The following is a 16,932-nucleotide window of genomic DNA, read 5'->3' as shown; positions in this document are numbered from 1 at the left end:
CTCTATTTCGCATCAATTAAAGATGCGCTTACCTTCCTCAGCTTGTGCACTTCCCAATTTTAACTGAAATTCTTTACATAAACCATGTACGTACTATTAATGCTAATGTGACGAAAGGAATACTTTATTTCTCAAACACCACTTAATAACCACATAGTAATTACAAACTTCACTCATATACGTGATCCCAAATTATGAACACAATGTCATCGTCACGCTCACGCTCCCAATTCTGCTGCGGGATGTAACTAATAGGCGTTTGAATATATGATGTGAAATAAAGATTTTAAATTAGTGTTTCCATATGTAATTTGGGATCACAAATTTTGCAATTCAAAAATCCTGATTTCAATCATTTTTTTTTAAATGTAAAACTTGATTCATAAGTTTATATTTTGTAAAAAAAAAAGTATTAATATTTTTAAATTTTGCAAAAAAAAAAAGAAGGCTCATGCTCGACGAGAAGAAATTGATCGTACCATGTGGAAGAATTATAATAAAGAATAGTTAGTTACAACTATTGCTAACTAATAAATCTTTATAAAGTTATGTGTATTTGAAAATTTATAATTACAAACATTTGTTTATAAGCGGAACATGAAGATATGATTTGCTCAGTTGGTAATTAAGATTGTATAAAAAATGAGAATTTTTTATAGTTTTCGCAGTTTATGGTAAAAAAATAAAATCTAAGCCTTTATTGAACCGTTGAACCAATAACACAATTACCAATAAATCATTAACATTTTTGAAATTTAAATCATTGTATTTGGTTCAATTTTGAATAGCCCTAGTTACATACGGTTGAAGTTATCCCAAAACGGATAAGCTTATCCAAAAAAAAATAAGGGAAAACTACACAAATTTGACCCATTGAGCAAAGTATTTACCAAATTGACCCAACCCAAACTATTTACCCTGATTGGATCCACAACCCAAACTATTTACCCGACTACCCCCTTATTCTATTCACCGAATCACTGCCTTTTCATCTTTGATACCATCGGAGTATATATATACATTCTGATGGTATTTATATACTTTGATGATATCAAACAGTATTTGAACAATTTTTTTACTAAATTACTATATGTTATATATATACTCTCTAATGGTATCAAGGAGTAACTGAATAGTATTTTCAATGAAGCATTGCTTATTTCTCTTTGATATCATCAGAGTATATATATACTCCAATGGTATCAAGCAGTAAACACAAATTAACAGTTAAAAATAGGGGGTATGAAAGTAAAGAGATAACCGCTTGTAAGCAAAATTAAAATTCTTAAACACAAATTAACAGTTAAAAATAGGGGGTATGAAAGTAAAGAGATAACCGCTTGTAAATAGAAAAGTAAAGGGATAACCGCTTGTAAATAGTTTTCCAAAAAGGGTACAAGTGTTCTTTTCCAAAAAAAAAAAAAGGAAGGATTACACAAATCTCATAGTGTTAAGATCTTATTACATCATATCTCTACTATTTCTCAAATTACAAAAATTTATTGAATTTGGTAAAATTTGGATACATCCCAAAACGTCCTGAAGTGATGTATCCGACTGATATATTGTGTAAAGTGATGTATTCGACTGATACATTGCTTAAAGTAATGTATTCGACGTCCCGATACATCACGTAAAGTGATGTATCTGACTGATACATTGCGTAAAGTGATGTATTTGATAATACCAAAAAATAATTCAACCTCGGACGTTAATTAGATGGCGGCCCAAAAGCGGGATTTGTGCAGTTCGGCCAATGATCTCGTGTCAAAGCCCACATTCCTTTTAACTGGGCCTAAAGAAGAAGAAACAATAATACAAAGAAGAATATGCAATACTTAGACCCAAACCCAAAGTTGCATCCAATTCAGAATTCCAGTTGAGCCCTCGCAAATTAATTCCTACATTCAGCCGCTATGTTCATCTTCCTCTCTGCATGCCTCCATAGTTATTTTCAACTAATTTTATTGGCTTTGGCTCACTGCAACTAACGTATAGTAATACTGGAAAAATAGGGTTTTGTTGATTTTCCTTTGTGTGGTACAAGGTTTGGAAGTCAATTTGGGTTTTATTTTTGAACATTTTTTCTTGTATTACATTGTAGCTTAAATGGCTGGTCCCAAACTCGGTAAGAAATCGGGTTCTAAATTAGGGAAACTGCCTACCAAGAAGAAGCAAAAGAAAGAACCTTTGGTACCTAAGCCACTGGAAAAGGAGGAACTTTTTAGTGACAGTGAAGGAACAGATGGCGATTTTCAAGAAAATGATGGAGGTTTTGATGATAAAGAGGAACAGGAAATGAACTCAAATTCTGATATGTCTTCTGACGTCGATGACCCCTTTGCTGCTGATATATTAGCAAGTGGTGATGCTGGTACTGTCTTACTGCATTGCCTTGGTGTTCTAATTTTAGCCAATCATTTATGACTCACTCGCTATTCTTCTTTGTTTTGTCATATTTTTGCAGACGATGGTGCAGATGTTAATTCAGATTCAAATGTAGATTCTGATTCTGATGCAGATGATACTGATCTTGTAAGGAAGTCAAAAGCTATTGATGATGAAAGGAAAAGAGAAAAAAAGGACAATGATTTAGAACTGCAGCTCAATATTAAAGAAGAAGCTGATGATTTCAGACTGCCAACAACTGAGGTTTGCTTTAATGTTCAAGTTCTTGATTTTAGTGGTTTGATTTGTCAATCATGAATGCCTAATTTGCCATTGTGTTTTTAGGAGCTTGAAGAAGAAACACATAGACCTCCGGATCTCTCTAACCTCCAAAGGAGGATAAAAGAGAGTGAGTTTCTTCTCCTTCATTGAATGATTTTTTCTTCTGAGAAGTAAAGTTATCATTCAAATATAATGAAATAAATGCAGTTGTTCGAGTGCTTTCAAACTTGAAGTCATTGAGGCAAGAAGGTGTGACACGTAAGGATTACGTTGATCAACTTAAAAGGGACTTGGGTTCATATTATGGATACAATGATTTTCTGATTGAAGCGTTGGTGGAGGTAATTTCTATCTCAAAGTAGTCTAGGCTCTGAACCCTTTCCCTTATTCAAAAGCTGCATTTTTTCATTTCAATGTGGATGATATGTGACCTTACTGCAGTTATTTCCCCCTGTTGAGCTGATTGAACTTATTGAAGCATTTGAAAAGCCTAGACCAATTTCTCTACGGACAAACACTTTAAAGGTCATTTATTTTCTGGCTCTTTTCCATCCTTACAATTTCTCGCTCTGATAGATGACTCATGGTGTATTGCTTTGATGGGATTTCAGACTCGCAGACGGGATTTAGCTGGTGTTCTTCTTAACAGAGGTGTCAATTTGGACCCATTAAGCAAATGGTCAAAGGTACAATTACAACGATCAACTGTCATTCTGTGCGTTTTCTTTGGATTAACCCATTAGTTAGGTATCAATTTGCATTTCGTATTTCTTAGTTTCTTAAGTATCCTTACTTATTTCAGCATACACATTTATGACTTTGTAGGTTGGACTAGTTGTATATGATTCTCAAGTTCCAGTTGGTGCCACTCCTGAGTACATGGCTGGTCATTACATGGTAACCTGACTTGCGTACAGTTTCTAATAACTAACTTGCTTACATGATATCTTTGCTCTTAGTATGCAACTGTGATACTTATTTCTAATAACTAACTTGCTTACAGCTCCAAAGTGCGAGCTCTTTTCTGCCTGTAATGGCCCTTGCCCCCCAGGAGAATGAACGTGTAGTTGATATGGCGTAAGTAAAGAACTTATTTTCTAAATAATGTTTGCTTCAATTTACTATTCAGTTAGTTCTTAATCGATATTTTTTTTCAGATTTATTATCATTTCATTTTCTTATATGCATCGGTAAGAATTAACAAGTTTGGTTGCTGAAAGAGTTGTCTAGTCCATACTAAGATAGTCTAGGAGAAGCTAATAAAAAAAACAAAGCATCTGTTGTTTACTTGTTCCTCGTTCACTTTTAATTCTCCTTTCTTTGCTTCTTTAAATAAGCAGCTTTGTCTTGGATATAACTTTGTCCATCTTAGGTTCAAGTTATGCACCTAATATCTTTTCTTTCTGAGAGGAAAGCTAAAACGATTTCTGCCATCTTTTTACTAGTTAGTTCAATAATCAGAAAAGTGAAATTTTTGTTAACTTTTGTTCTCCTAAAGTGGGCATTTTTTTCATGTAGTGCTGCTCCTGGAGGCAAAACAACTTATGTTGCTGCACTGATGAAAAATAGTGGTATGTATTCATTGTTCAGTTAATTGTGTTTTATTTTTTTCTTGTGAAGGGATCTATTTTCTCCACAATGCATCCATACTTTCTGGATACTGATAGGAGAATGAATTTGAATACATCTGGCTGCCCTGGTGTCAGTATTGATTATCTCCATTTCCTTATAAAAGGAATCACTGTTTTCCATTTCTTGTCCTGCTAATTTCTAATGCAGTTTACCAAAATATACTGGATGTTTTCGTTCTATTTTACTATTCGCTCATGTACATCATTCTAGGTAAAAAATAGTAGTATATAATAACCTGTGTTATCAATCTGTTTGCTTGCTCCAGTTGTCATTCCTGATGGTCGTATATACTTACTATTGTTTGTCCTAAGATTTTGTGACCTATTAATGTTTGCCATGGTATTTTTCTAACTTTTCCCTTCGCTCTGGTTCTGCTTTTGAAGTTACTCGTAAATAATGCCGTCTTCCAGATTAGTGGTTAATAGCATTTGCTATTTCAATCATTGTCTGAATGACACTGACATATTTTACCTTGAAAAACTAGGTATTATTTATGCAAATGAGGTGAAGGAGTCAAGACTTAAATCTCTCACTGCTAATTTACATCGCATGGGGGTGACAAACACCATCGTCTGCAACTATGATGGAAGAGAGGTTTGAATTGGACTATTTTGCAATCTTCCTTTTAGAACTGGGACATTTTTATTTTATTTGTATTTCATATGGGGCAATGTTCTATTTTATTCCCCCTTATGAGCACTCATGCTTGTTGGCTGAAGTAGGTCTTTACTAATTTCATCGAGCTACAGGCATTGATCTGACAAGATTTTGTTGTTCTTGTGTTTCTGTTTCCTGGTTTACATTCTTAATGATAAGATATGGACAACGTCCTCTGATCTAATACCTTGTTTGGGGAATCATTTCAGTTGCCTAAAGTTTTGGGTCAGAACACTGCTGATAGGATTTTGCTGGACGCTCCCTGCAGTGGCACTGGGGTATGTGGTAATCTATTTATGTATATGCTTGGCTTGGATCAGGTTTATACCAATGAGTGTTGTTCTTTCTGCAGGTAATCTCCAAAGACGAGTCTGTTAAAACTTCCAAAACTGCACCTGATATACAAAATTGCTCACAATTGCAGAAGGTATATATGAGTTTGACGTAATAATTTGGTTATTTTCTGTCATCCATATTTGTACACTTGCAACGACGTGCTCTGTGCCTATATCATGAAAATTTCCATGAATTTAGTTGTGTGCTTTTGAGAGCTTGTCATGATTCATAACAGAACACCACAAAGTACATTGCAAGCATCTGACTTCTCAGGCTGTTTGAGAATACTGGTTTCAGAAAATCTGCATTTTGGGAGAGCTTAAGTTGCAAGAAGAATTGAACATTATCTTCTTTGTTTCTAATGATTGGTTCCATTTATCTTAATTGTTATTTAGGAGGACAAATTTTGCATTTCTAGTTGTCTTATCGCCTTCCTTTTTGGATGTGTTATTATATGCGCCCTTACAGTTCTTGTCATATGTTATTTATTGCATCTCGATTATCACATTATTTTCCTGTTGTTACTGTTTTCTTTCTTGTAGACTTTTCACTGCTTTTCTTTTTAACCGGTATGCTTTCTCCATTGTTTTCTTCTTCTTTAACTTGGGTTTTGATACACTTGAGCCAAGGGTCTTTTGGAAACAACCTCTCTACCTCCTCGAGGTAGTGATATGGTCTACATACATTCAACCCTCCCCAGACCCCACTTTGTGGGATTTTACTGGTTATGTTGTTGTTGTTGTATTATATGTGCCCTCCCAGAGCTGGAGGGTTTTGGTGATGGTATTGGACGCTTCATGTCCCTCCTTCAGCAGTGTTAATTTTGCTCCATGATTATTTTCACCACATATTCCCCCATTCACATATTGTTGTGGTCTTTGAGAAACCTGTTTCATCGTCAATTTTCTTTTGCAGGAACTAATACTTGCAGCAATTGACATGGTTGATGCCAACTCAAAATCAGGTGGATACATAGTGTATTCGACCTGCTCCATTATGGTTGATGAGGTATCTTTCTAAACATATATGTCCAAGTGAATTCTCAAAAAAGCTGGTGTTTTTCAAAGTGTTCAACTCAATTGTCTAACTTGGTATTGCAGAATGAAGCAGTTATAGATTATGCACTCAAGAAGAGAGATGTTAAGCTTGTGCCATGTGGACTTGATTTTGGGAGGCCTGGGTATGACTTTTATTGTGCATTTGTATTTACTTGAAAGGTTGTCTAATTGTACAACTAATTAAAGCTGCCTCTCCCAGATTTATTCGCTTTAGGCAGCACCGTTTCCACACATCTTTGGACAAGACAAGGCGATTCTATCCTCATGTGCACAACATGGATGGATTCTTCGTAGCCAAGGTATGCCTTTTTATTTGGTGATAATTTGTGCTGTCAATAGCTGCATAGCAAATGCATTATTTAAGAACTTCAGTTTGTCGAACTAGAGATGACTATAAACCAAAAGAAGGATGAGTGTCAAGTTGAGAGAGAGCTTGAATGGAGGCTTCAGAGTCCTACTTATGATGGTCATTATTCTTAAAATTGATTGAGTGAAACGCTAAGTGAAGTACAAAAGGATTCAATTCTGTTCTTCTATACCACTAGAAAAAATGCAGGAGAACAAGCCACATTAGTTATTCTGACTTAGCATATCATCGAATTGTCCTCTGGAAGTCTTCTTCTTTTCTCGAAATAATTTTTCCTTTTTGTTCTACTTGGTTTATATAGTTTTGGCCATACCCAATAAATATCATTTAACACTATACACACGAGGTTTTGTGTGCTTCTCTCCAGTTCTCAGGCTTCTGTACTCGTGAAGAAATCTCACTTCCTCATGTCAAACAAACATTTCATCTTTTCATTAAGCTTGTGGAACTTGAAATGATTAATGATTTTCTTACTTGTAAGAGATATAGAAGAATACAGACCCCACTCAAGTGGGGACTACACTGGATATGTTGTTGTAAGAGATATAGAAGAAATTATTATGGTTTTTGGGACTCAAAAATAAATTGGGACTGGCACATGTGGTTATAAAAACAAATGAAAGATTATAAACATATTTCTTCTTTGGAGTTGCTGCAAGTTTGTTTCAGTTGAACATTTTGCCCCATATGTCGTGTTTCTTATTCAGTTGAAAAAGATGAGCAATTCCAAGTCTGCTGCAAGATCGTCGGTTCAGTCTGAAGAAATACAAGGTGCTGAAAGCATTGAGAGCAACGACCAGCAGGATTCTGAAGAGGATGACGACAAGCATTCAGATAAAAAAGGCATTGCAAATGAGAATGGGAAATTGAAAGAGGAAGTAGCTGGTGATAAAAAGAGGAAGAGGGATGTCCAAAATCATTCAGTTACGAAAGGTGTTGGACAAAACAGTGGTGTAACTGAAAATGGGAAGGCAGAAAACCAATTGGTGCCAACAAAAAGGAGGGAAAAGAAGAAACCCCCTCCTAGAGAGGAAATTGCAAAAGCTAGGTACTATTTTGTAGTGTCACAATCACGAGTCGGTAACACCGACGTGCTAATGGAAGAGTTAACTTCAGATCATATAACCTATTCTTGTCTTCAACATTTTTACAGGGAAGAGAAGAGGAAAGCTCTTAGGGAAGCAACCCGAAAAGCCACGATGAAGAAAAAATGAGGTCTCTGGTGATAGGCCAAGGATATTTTGTCAGAGGCAACATGAGCGAACAACAAAACTAAAGATATTCTCTTGTGATGTTGTCGAAGCTTACCTTATCAGCAGCTGCCAGCTAGTTGTAATATTTTTGTTTGATGACTTTGAGATGAGGAGGGTTGGAGGGTCGTGTATGGCTTGCTTTAGAAAATTGAAAACTAGGATTCATCATGAATCCAAAAATTTTGTATTTATACTTTTAATTTAATTGGGAGTGAGCAATGAAAATTACAAAGGGAAAAGGTAGTTTATATTCCTTCATCTATTTCAATCCTTTTCTATCATAGTTGATATATTTGGAATAAGCTTATGTTATGATTTCCCCAAGAATCTTACACTGCCAACTACTAGGACTGGAATGCTATAAAGACTAATCTTTAGTCCAACATATAGAGGGATTAGACATCATCAACTGATACACGTAGGATTGTGAACTGATACGCTAGAATAAGAGAAAATGTCCAAGCATAATCGTAATGCAATTAACATGGAGCGTTGAACTTGCAAAGCAGCTTCAAAAGATAGTTATTCCACATGAAAAACAGACAACCTATTTTAAAACCTAAAACAAAGAAAAGAAGATCATGAACAATTACAACCATTCCAAACTTCATAAACACGACACACAGCAGACAGCCATAAGAAGAAAAAGAAAGCACTGAAAAACCATGAAATTCATGTTCCAAATGGCCCGCGCCTGTACCAGGATCAAGGCCGTCTCACCAGTACTCAAACATCTCCTCACCTTCAACTTATTCAATAAGCCTTCTCCGAATCTGCATAATGAGGACAGCTTAGGAATCAGCAATGTCATCCAGAATAGTAGGTGAAAACATGATTGATATTTATTTCGTGCAGAAAGAAAGGCCTGTTTCTTGTAGGGTCTTTTTCATTGAGATATGGGTAGAGGAAGCCGAGGGTCTATTGGCAATAGCCTCTCTACCTCTCAAGATAGGGTAAGGTCTGCGTACACACTACCCTCACTAGACCTCACTTGTGAAGTTACATTACTGGATATGTTGTTGTATAAGTAGAGATTCCAAGGAAGAAAAGGGGTACGAAAACTCAGAAATAAAATCAAAGAGAGAAATAAGGACAAACATTCACACAACTCCTTTTTATGCCTTAGAAGCCATTTGATATCATTTCTACTTTTAACTTATTTTAAAGCTTTTAATACAGTTTAGATGCACGGGGCTTCATGTTGTCCAGTGACTGTTGGTACAATAAAGAAAGGCTGGTTAGAAGCAGTCATTCAGAAATAGCAAAATCACCCAATAATTTATTTTTATAACCTATTATATGATCTTTCACAGTTGCCTCCTTTGGAGCACCATATTCCTCTGAGGGAAAACTTGTACAGCACAGTCCAACAAAGATCAGACATTACCCAAATTCTGGAGTCATTTAGTATTTTTATCTAGTAAGTCATTTACCTCACAATTTAAATATTAATACTACATACATTCGTTCCATCTTTATCTAAAGAAAAAGATAATGACCATAAGAACTTCGTCTGCATGGGGACCTTGCAGAACACTTAGTGGTGCGCTAAAAAACCACATAGAGCATCAGCTACAAATCCTTTATCACAGAAATAGGAATGAGTGTTAAACCCACTACACGTCTCACTTGTAAGAAAACTGAAACATGCAAGAAGTAACAAATTGAGGAGCTGGATACTAACACAATTCATGGAGATCACACGATGTCAAGGTTTGTGCCAGAAAAGGGATTAAAAACCTTGTTTTCAGCTATAGTACATATGAATCCTATGCTAGATTGTCAGTGCTGAAGAAGCAATGTTTTCAAGTTGAATGGTGGAATCAAAGGCACCTTACTGCAGTTATTTACATCAAGTTATCTTCTCACAGATTTAGCATATTAGGACTGATTTTTCAATAGTGTACACATACAGAAGATGCAAAGGTAAGTCTATCCCTCAGATGCTAAAACATGGCTACTTTCCACAAGAACCTCAAAGCAAAGAATACATTTCATTGAAATGGCCATGGTTTATAGGAGCTATTCCTTTAACAAAACCAAAAGAACAAAGAGAATCTAGTTTCTAGGTTTTCATATATCTACCAGAAAAAAAATATCAAATTACATTGTTAATCCTTCTGTTAGAGCATATACCAAATCCTTCTAGCCAGTTCTAATTTCCACGTAGAAATGGTTCAAAATCAAGATTTCACAAGGACAAAGTAGAGAAAACAACAAAGAGAACTCAACTTCTTTATAACCAAGAAATCTTTAAGGATCAGCAGTGTAGAGTTAGAAACTCATCGGATAATGGGCTTACCCATTTATCCTTCACGTAGATACCAGGCTTTTGTCTGTAGCAGGGTTCAAACCCATAACGTGCGCCTAGTCCATACATCATGAGCTGCCAAGACATTTCAGCTTTTTTACTTCACCCTGCTCTACCAAGTACCATTCCATGAATTTAGGGCCAGCATTTTCTCTTTCCACCTGTATCAATCGCCACCGAACTCCCACTAAACCTCATCCCTCCTCTCTCCTTGTTGACACTATTTCCACCAGAAACCATCCACTTGTTTACCTTTCTTCCTCTCCCTTTCTCCCATCTACAAATAATTGGACCCTAGGTTAAAAGGCTTCTTTCACTAGGTTTTGGTGGTAACCACAGTTTAAGAATAAGGCACTCAAGAATAACATGTACAAAATTCAAATCCATAAATTGATAATTAGACCAACTGGAAATGCTCTTAGACACAGAATTACTTGCTTAGTTCATTATACAACCTCCATAAAATAGCAGGAGGAGAGTCCCATTAGTACTAGGAGGAAAAGCTTAAAACAAAACTCAGCTTTAGAATTTATGCTAATTAGGAAAACCATATATTTTTTATAGCCAAAGGGTAACCACATATTGACTTCTCTATCTACCCATATCTTCTGATAAATTTTCAGACTTATGTATAAGCAGGAAGACCGGGCTTGGACTTGGCTATGGGTCTTGGGTTGGTCAAGCTCATGTGTGATGCGATACCAATGTCAATGAGAGATGCTTCTCTCAGGTAAAAAAAAAGAGCATTAACATCAAATAATTAGCACTTTAGAAACCTCAGTCTGTTAAATGTTTGTGTATCTTTCATGTAATAATGAAACATGTACTCTCGTACAAAAGTTAAATAATATTTACTAAATTAACCATGATGAAATGCATTCTCCTAAAAAAAATTCGCAGCAACCGGAACACAGCTAATGGTGCATCATCTCGTGGTCTGATAATAAGTTCACTTGACAGAGTATACCAGCTCAGAAAAATGTCATGAGAGCATGGTTAAAAAGGAGAAAGGCACAAGACAGAAAACCAAAAAGAAAAAAGCAGCAGATCAGCAAACTGAAACGAATAGCCGAAAATTGTATACCACAAAGGCGTCACCCCTGATAAGTTACAACTAATATCTATCAATTATGCCAAACAGCTAGTTCTCTAGGCCAAAAAGCGAGAAATAGCCAAACCTTGCTCACAGGCTACAACCCCACAAAATTCTCCTAATATAAATACATTATTCATCTAATCAACAATCATCCTATAATAACGAAACACAAATAATACTTGACATGGCATTACTTACGACTAGCTAAGCTGATTGAAACCTTAAACTAGATTCAGCATACTTCCTAGCTGATAATCAAACATCTGGACGGAGTAATTACAACAGACCGCTTTCATATATCTAAAAGCACACGAAAAAAAATCAAAGATAATGGTCTAAAAGCATGAACCCTTAAACAAAGTCACAATCTTTGAGGCAGTACTCAACATCCAATCATTCAAACTGATCATCACGGTACTCCTTTGATCAAATAGAACTTACATCACTAAACAAAGACCACACATAATCAATGTCTAATTGCAAAGAAATAGAAATTGTGATATATACCTGCAGCTTTATCGGAGGCATCATTATATATAGGTTCCTCCTCAGGCACAGAGTGAAGCACATCTGTGACCGATTCATTGCCACTAGTAGCATCTTTATCATCAGGATATCTAACAACAACAACAGGGCAAACACAATGATGCACACAGTAATCACTCACACTACCAAGCATCCCTCCTTTTGGGCTACGCCTTGATGCACCAAACCCTCTACTCCCCATTATAACAGCACTCAAACCCAACCTCTCAACTTCCAAACACAACCTTTCCTTCATATCATGATCCTTCACAATATGAATCTTAAATGGAATATTTGCCTCCACAAGTGGCTGTGCTAAATCATTAGATTTTGTAGTTGTGAAGTTATCAAAATCATCTTCCAATTTCTGCTGTGATTCTTCATTTGCAGTGTCAACAGAAACATCACTAGCACCCCAATCAGCTCCGTAGAGTACGGAAGTTGGACGGACATGGAGAAGAATAACGGCGTCACCTGGTCGGAGGTAATTTTGCACGGCCCATTTGACGGCATAAGCACTTTCGTCGCTAAGATCGACGGCGATAGCGACCTTCCGATTGGCTCCGGAAGTGGGTGTTCCTAAATGGAAACGAGGAGATGCCGGTTGGTGCATGATCGCCGTCAATGGACGGTCGGATTCTGCCGGTGGCTTTTTTGGTGATGTCATGATTGGTATAAAGAGATTAACACGAAATTGGTATTAAAGAATTATTGTGTCTTTTGCGATCTTCGAATCCGATTCCACAGTGTGTGTTGTTCTATATTGTTTGAGTTCTTGGGGCCTTTGGGAAGAAGAAAGGTTACAAGAATTAACTGGAATAGAGCGTACTGGATCTTCTTTGAACCTTTTTTTATTTTTGGTAATACGAAATGGTCATAATATATTGACTTTTTGGCTATTCCTATCTTCTCCGATACAATACAATATACTTTGGATAATACAGTATTTTTAATTCAAATACTACTACTTTAGTTATTTTATTATCTTAATTGGTGAAAAATATTTCTTTTGGAGTCTAGCTATTACTATATAATAACTTTTCTCTTATTTTTAGCACCTTCAACTTTTTAATTTATTTACCTAAATTTATTTTGTCTTTATCGCATCTCTCTAGTATTTTTCTTCATATTCAAAACAAAATCAAATGATGAACAATTAGAAAAGACACAAACGGGTGATCGAAAGATATAAATTTGAAAATGAATTATTTCATACACTATCACATAAGAAAGTTAAAACGAAAAATAATAAGAAATCAAAATTTAAATTTCAGTAAAAATAAAGTATTAATAATCAGATAATGACATTTGTTGTTTATACGAGGACAACAAGATTGAATCCCAACGACATATAGTTACATAATTTAATTGGATAACTAAACTACAAGAAGAATTGAAAATCTAGACAGGCATCAAAATACAAAAAAAAAGGGGGCAACACAATTTTTAAGATGGATCAAAAGTAAGCATCGGAAACAATTCAAGAAAGAATTGGCAACTCTAATATGAAATGTCATATATCACACATAAAAAAGAGAAAACACATAAAGTCATAAAATATTGTTAATAACATGTTGTATGCAATGAAATTGAATAGGAGAAATAACATACTTTGTGAGATTAAAAAAATCAACTAGATTAATGAAGAATATTAGGAAGAACATATATAGGTTAAAACATTGACTTCCTTAGCTTTAAGGTATTTTGCCAACTTTATGTTTCCTTCTTTTTTGTAGTGTGATGCTTTTATATTGAATTTGTTTTTTAAAAAAAATAATCTTTTCCCATATATATTTTTTTCTTATACATTTGATTTTCTTCGGTAAATGTCCACATTTTTATGTATCTATATTTAAGTTTGATTTTATCTTTTTGAATTAACTAAATTTTATAAGTTTTCTAGTCATAAATGAATGAGGAAACGGATTCTCCAAAAGAATGAAAAAATAGCAAGCCACGTGTACCAACATTTTATCACCGCCAAGTCACGCTATAATTCCCTTAAGGAACCCGACGACTGCTACTGACCCGATTGGATAATCCACTTCATAGGGTTTTTCTTCATCGTTCTCGATCTGCCCAAATTTTCAAAAATCGTCTTCCAAATTCAGGTGAATTACATTAGGGTTTTGAGAGATGCCGCAGAGACACTCGAAGAACAACAACGATCTCGCCTTCTTTACGTATGATGAGAAGCGAAAGTTAGGGTACGGAACACAGAAGGAGAGGCTGGGCAAAGACTCGATTAAGCCGTTTGATGCTTGCTCCCTTTGCTTAAAACCCTTCATCGATCCCTTGTGTTGCCAGAAAGGACATGTATTTTGCAAAGAATGCATTCTAGAATGCCTTTTGTCCCAGAAAAAGGATATCCAAAGGTGCCTATTTTCTGTCCTTTTGCAAACTTTCTCTCAATTGGTCTTTTGTAGATTTGAAAGAATAAGATATTAGATATGAATTGCCGAGTTTTTTTAACCGTTTGGTATGAAATTATATGTCTTGGTGCTGAGATCCTTTGTTTTTACTTGGGTGTATCTCATTTACTTTGTTTGTGAAATTGTGCTTGTGAATTCTATTTCAGCTGTGAAATAATAATAAAAAAAAAGAATATTATTTCAGAAGAGAAGCTGGCAATATCTGTGGTTCTTAATGTGGGAGTTATATGTGTAGATTGGCTGTATGTTAAATTTTCTGCTAGATTGTTAAGAGGAACTCCGGGGATGTCCTCCTTATGCAGTGAGGCTAGTAGTTCGGACGAATACTGCAGTAAGTTTCCAAAATTAGCAACTATGAGAGTACAATGGCCATAGCTACTTAGCTAGTGCTTTCTTCTGTTTGACACCAAAACAGAGAATATCTCATTAATTAAGAGACTCCTATTTTTATGTCCTTAATATAGGTCCAGTTGGATTAGATTGAATTTTATGATGTCTGTAGTTGTAGGCTTGTCTTATGATTCAGTGCATCTTGAGGAGAACCTATTGGATATGTTTGAGTCTATTTTATAGTTGTGAATTTGACCTTCGAACACGCCATATCATCTAATAAATTTTGGTTTAGAGGCAAATCTACCCCAGAACTTATGGACAGGATACTTGACTTGCAAACTATACTTGTAGCCCCATGGTTAACATAAAAAATATTGGTGTTCGGTCGTTCTTACAAGAATAGTCTCCCGTACTTACAAACTGCAATAATCTAGTGATGTGGTTAGTTTTAAGAAGGGTGCTGTCATTTTTCAGCTTCTTCTTTAATGCTTTCTTACTATTACGATTGTACTAATATGCAAGTACAACAACTATGACTCAATCCCAACCAGGGGAGTTGGCTATATGAATCCTCACGGTCCATGTCAGCCTCTTAAGCTCATCTCAGTCCAATACTAATATGCAAGTCAAGAAAGAAAGAGAAAGAGTATAACACTGAATTTTCACGAGCAACTTTAATGTTTGCCTTCTATTATTATAATGATAATATGCAAGCCAAAATTATTTCCAATCTCCCAAGTCCATTGTGTCCCATAAAGTAGTGGATGAAAGGTGTATTAGTTAGACTAGCTATTAAAGTGGTCTTCATACTGACTTGTTGAATATTTGTTTGGAATCTCTTCCAAGTGAAAACTGCAGCCTTTCTGTGTATATGGTTACTTATTCTTAAGTTGCAATGCATGTCGTTAGTTACTTCTATGAACAAAACAGTTGTCTGCCTTCCACCTGGAAGGAATAACATTGACTAATACATCTTCCAATCTTGCTTCAAGCCTGCATTTTTCTGGAAAAAGAGAAAAGGGAAGTGAGGAGTGGGAGAAAGGGGTGGGGATTTGGTAACATTCTTGTTTGTAATCTTAGAATCATCCTTCGAGGAATTTTATTTGAGAAGCTGTTACTTTGTCTTGCAGAAAATTAGCTGCTCATACTGGTCAGCAGAAGCAAGAAAAAGAAGAGGATGAAGAGAGGTTGATGCTGCAGAAAGCTAGGGAGCTTGATGCATTTGATCAACAAAATCATGGTCCAGTTCCGCAGTACAATGATAAGAACTACAACAGAGACAAGAATGGATTCCACGGGGCCAACAGCGTGAAGGCCACTTCTTATGAGGAGGAAGCACTTAGAACCATGAAAGCATTTTGGCTGCCCTCTGCAACACCAGATGCACCTGCTAAGGTTGAAGCCCCATCCACAAGCACAACTTGTCCAGAAGGGAGTGAAAAAATTAAGATGAAAAACCTTTTCCCTATACACTTTACTGAAGATACCAGTGCACAGAAGAAACATAAGTCTCTTGACAAGAGTTTCATATGCCCCAGTTGCAAGGTCACACTAACCAATACTTTGTCACTTGTAGCACTTAATACTTGTGGACATGTCTTCTGCAAGAAATGTGCAGAGAAATTTGTGGCTGTTGACAAAGTTTGCGTCGTCTGTGACAAACCATGTAAAGATAGAAATCTGGTGAACGTGGAAAAGGGGGGAACAGGGTTTGCTGGCCATGGAGATAATCTTGAAGCAAAAGACTTCAAACACTTGGGTAGTGGAAGTGGGTTGGGCCTGGTTAGGCCTGCCATGAAGACGTAACTTGCAGTATACCAGTTTGCTCATTAGAGATAGTGGGGCTTTGTAATATGGTATTACATCTTCTACCCGGAAAACTGAGTATTTTCTTATGTTGTGTTTATTCAACTACAGTTTTACGAAAGCAACTTCTGTTACTTATATCCTTTCCAATTCACAAGAGTTATTTCATTTGACAAGTGAAACTCGTTCGTCAAGTGGTTGCTGCTGCTTTTGCAGTTTCAAATAAACTGTGTATGTTATGGGGGCGATGAGGGGTGCGGGGTGGGAATTTGACTTGTTCTGTGATAAACTGTTGTCAACTTAAATTTAAAACATTGTTTTGTTTTTAACAGGTATACTAAGCTATAAGTTCCAGAATTTTGTATAATTGATTGACTGATGGAATGATTTGGTTCACTCTTGTTGGTTGCGCCTCTTTAGACCTTTAATTGATTGCATCAAATTGAGTACAAAATT

At 35.9% G+C, this 16,932-nt stretch overlaps 3 protein-coding genes across 4 annotated transcripts; 2 read left to right on the top strand and 1 right to left on the bottom strand.

Annotated features, from left to right (window-relative positions):
- The first annotated feature begins 1,860 nt into the window (after positions 1 to 1,860).
- On the top strand, positions 1,861 to 8,254 carry LOC129872180 (26S rRNA (cytosine-C(5))-methyltransferase NOP2B-like). The gene is made up of 17 exons (XM_055947065.1): positions 1,861 to 2,374; positions 2,468 to 2,652; positions 2,734 to 2,797; positions 2,878 to 3,011; positions 3,112 to 3,195; positions 3,282 to 3,356; positions 3,496 to 3,567; positions 3,674 to 3,747; positions 4,189 to 4,241; positions 4,787 to 4,896; positions 5,169 to 5,237; positions 5,312 to 5,386; positions 6,211 to 6,303; positions 6,396 to 6,475; positions 6,553 to 6,652; positions 7,428 to 7,768; positions 7,874 to 8,254. The coding sequence occupies exons 1-17, from the start codon at positions 2,110 to 2,112 to the stop codon at positions 7,932 to 7,934; spliced, it is 1,935 nt and encodes a 644-aa protein (XP_055803040.1). The 5' UTR covers positions 1,861 to 2,109; the 3' UTR covers positions 7,935 to 8,254.
- A 206-nt stretch (positions 8,255 to 8,460) lies between these two features.
- Positions 8,461 to 12,782, bottom strand: LOC129872181 (universal stress protein PHOS32). Of its 2 annotated transcripts, XR_008762482.1 has the most exons (3): positions 11,888 to 12,782; positions 10,276 to 10,561; positions 8,461 to 8,746 (listed from the first exon to the last, which is right to left on the bottom strand). XR_008762482.1 is itself a non-coding variant. In XM_055947066.1 (2 exons), the coding sequence occupies exons 1-2, from the start codon at positions 12,570 to 12,572 to the stop codon at positions 8,727 to 8,729; spliced, it is 705 nt and encodes a 234-aa protein (XP_055803041.1). In that variant the 5' UTR covers positions 12,573 to 12,780; the 3' UTR covers positions 8,461 to 8,726. The 2 variants fall into 2 exon arrangements, 1 of the variants encoding a protein (XP_055803041.1); XM_055947066.1 differs by lacking the exon at positions 10,276 to 10,561 and having other exon boundaries at positions 11,888 to 12,780.
- Positions 12,783 to 13,872: 1,090 nt separating this feature from the next.
- On the top strand, positions 13,873 to 16,670 carry LOC129872235 (E3 ubiquitin-protein ligase CSU1). The gene is made up of 2 exons (XM_055947144.1): positions 13,873 to 14,280; positions 15,801 to 16,670. Exons 1-2 carry the CDS (start codon positions 14,042 to 14,044, stop codon positions 16,474 to 16,476), a joined length of 915 nt encoding a protein of 304 aa, XP_055803119.1. The 5' UTR covers positions 13,873 to 14,041; the 3' UTR covers positions 16,477 to 16,670.
- Positions 16,671 to 16,932: the final 262 nt, after the last annotated feature.

This window comes from Solanum dulcamara, chromosome 11, assembly GCF_947179165.1.
Source record: "Solanum dulcamara chromosome 11, daSolDulc1.2, whole genome shotgun sequence".
Lineage (NCBI taxonomy): Eukaryota > Viridiplantae > Streptophyta > Magnoliopsida > Solanales > Solanaceae > Solanum > Solanum dulcamara.
Note: the sequence above shows the minus strand (reverse complement) of the source record. Positions and strands in the feature narration are given on the sequence as shown.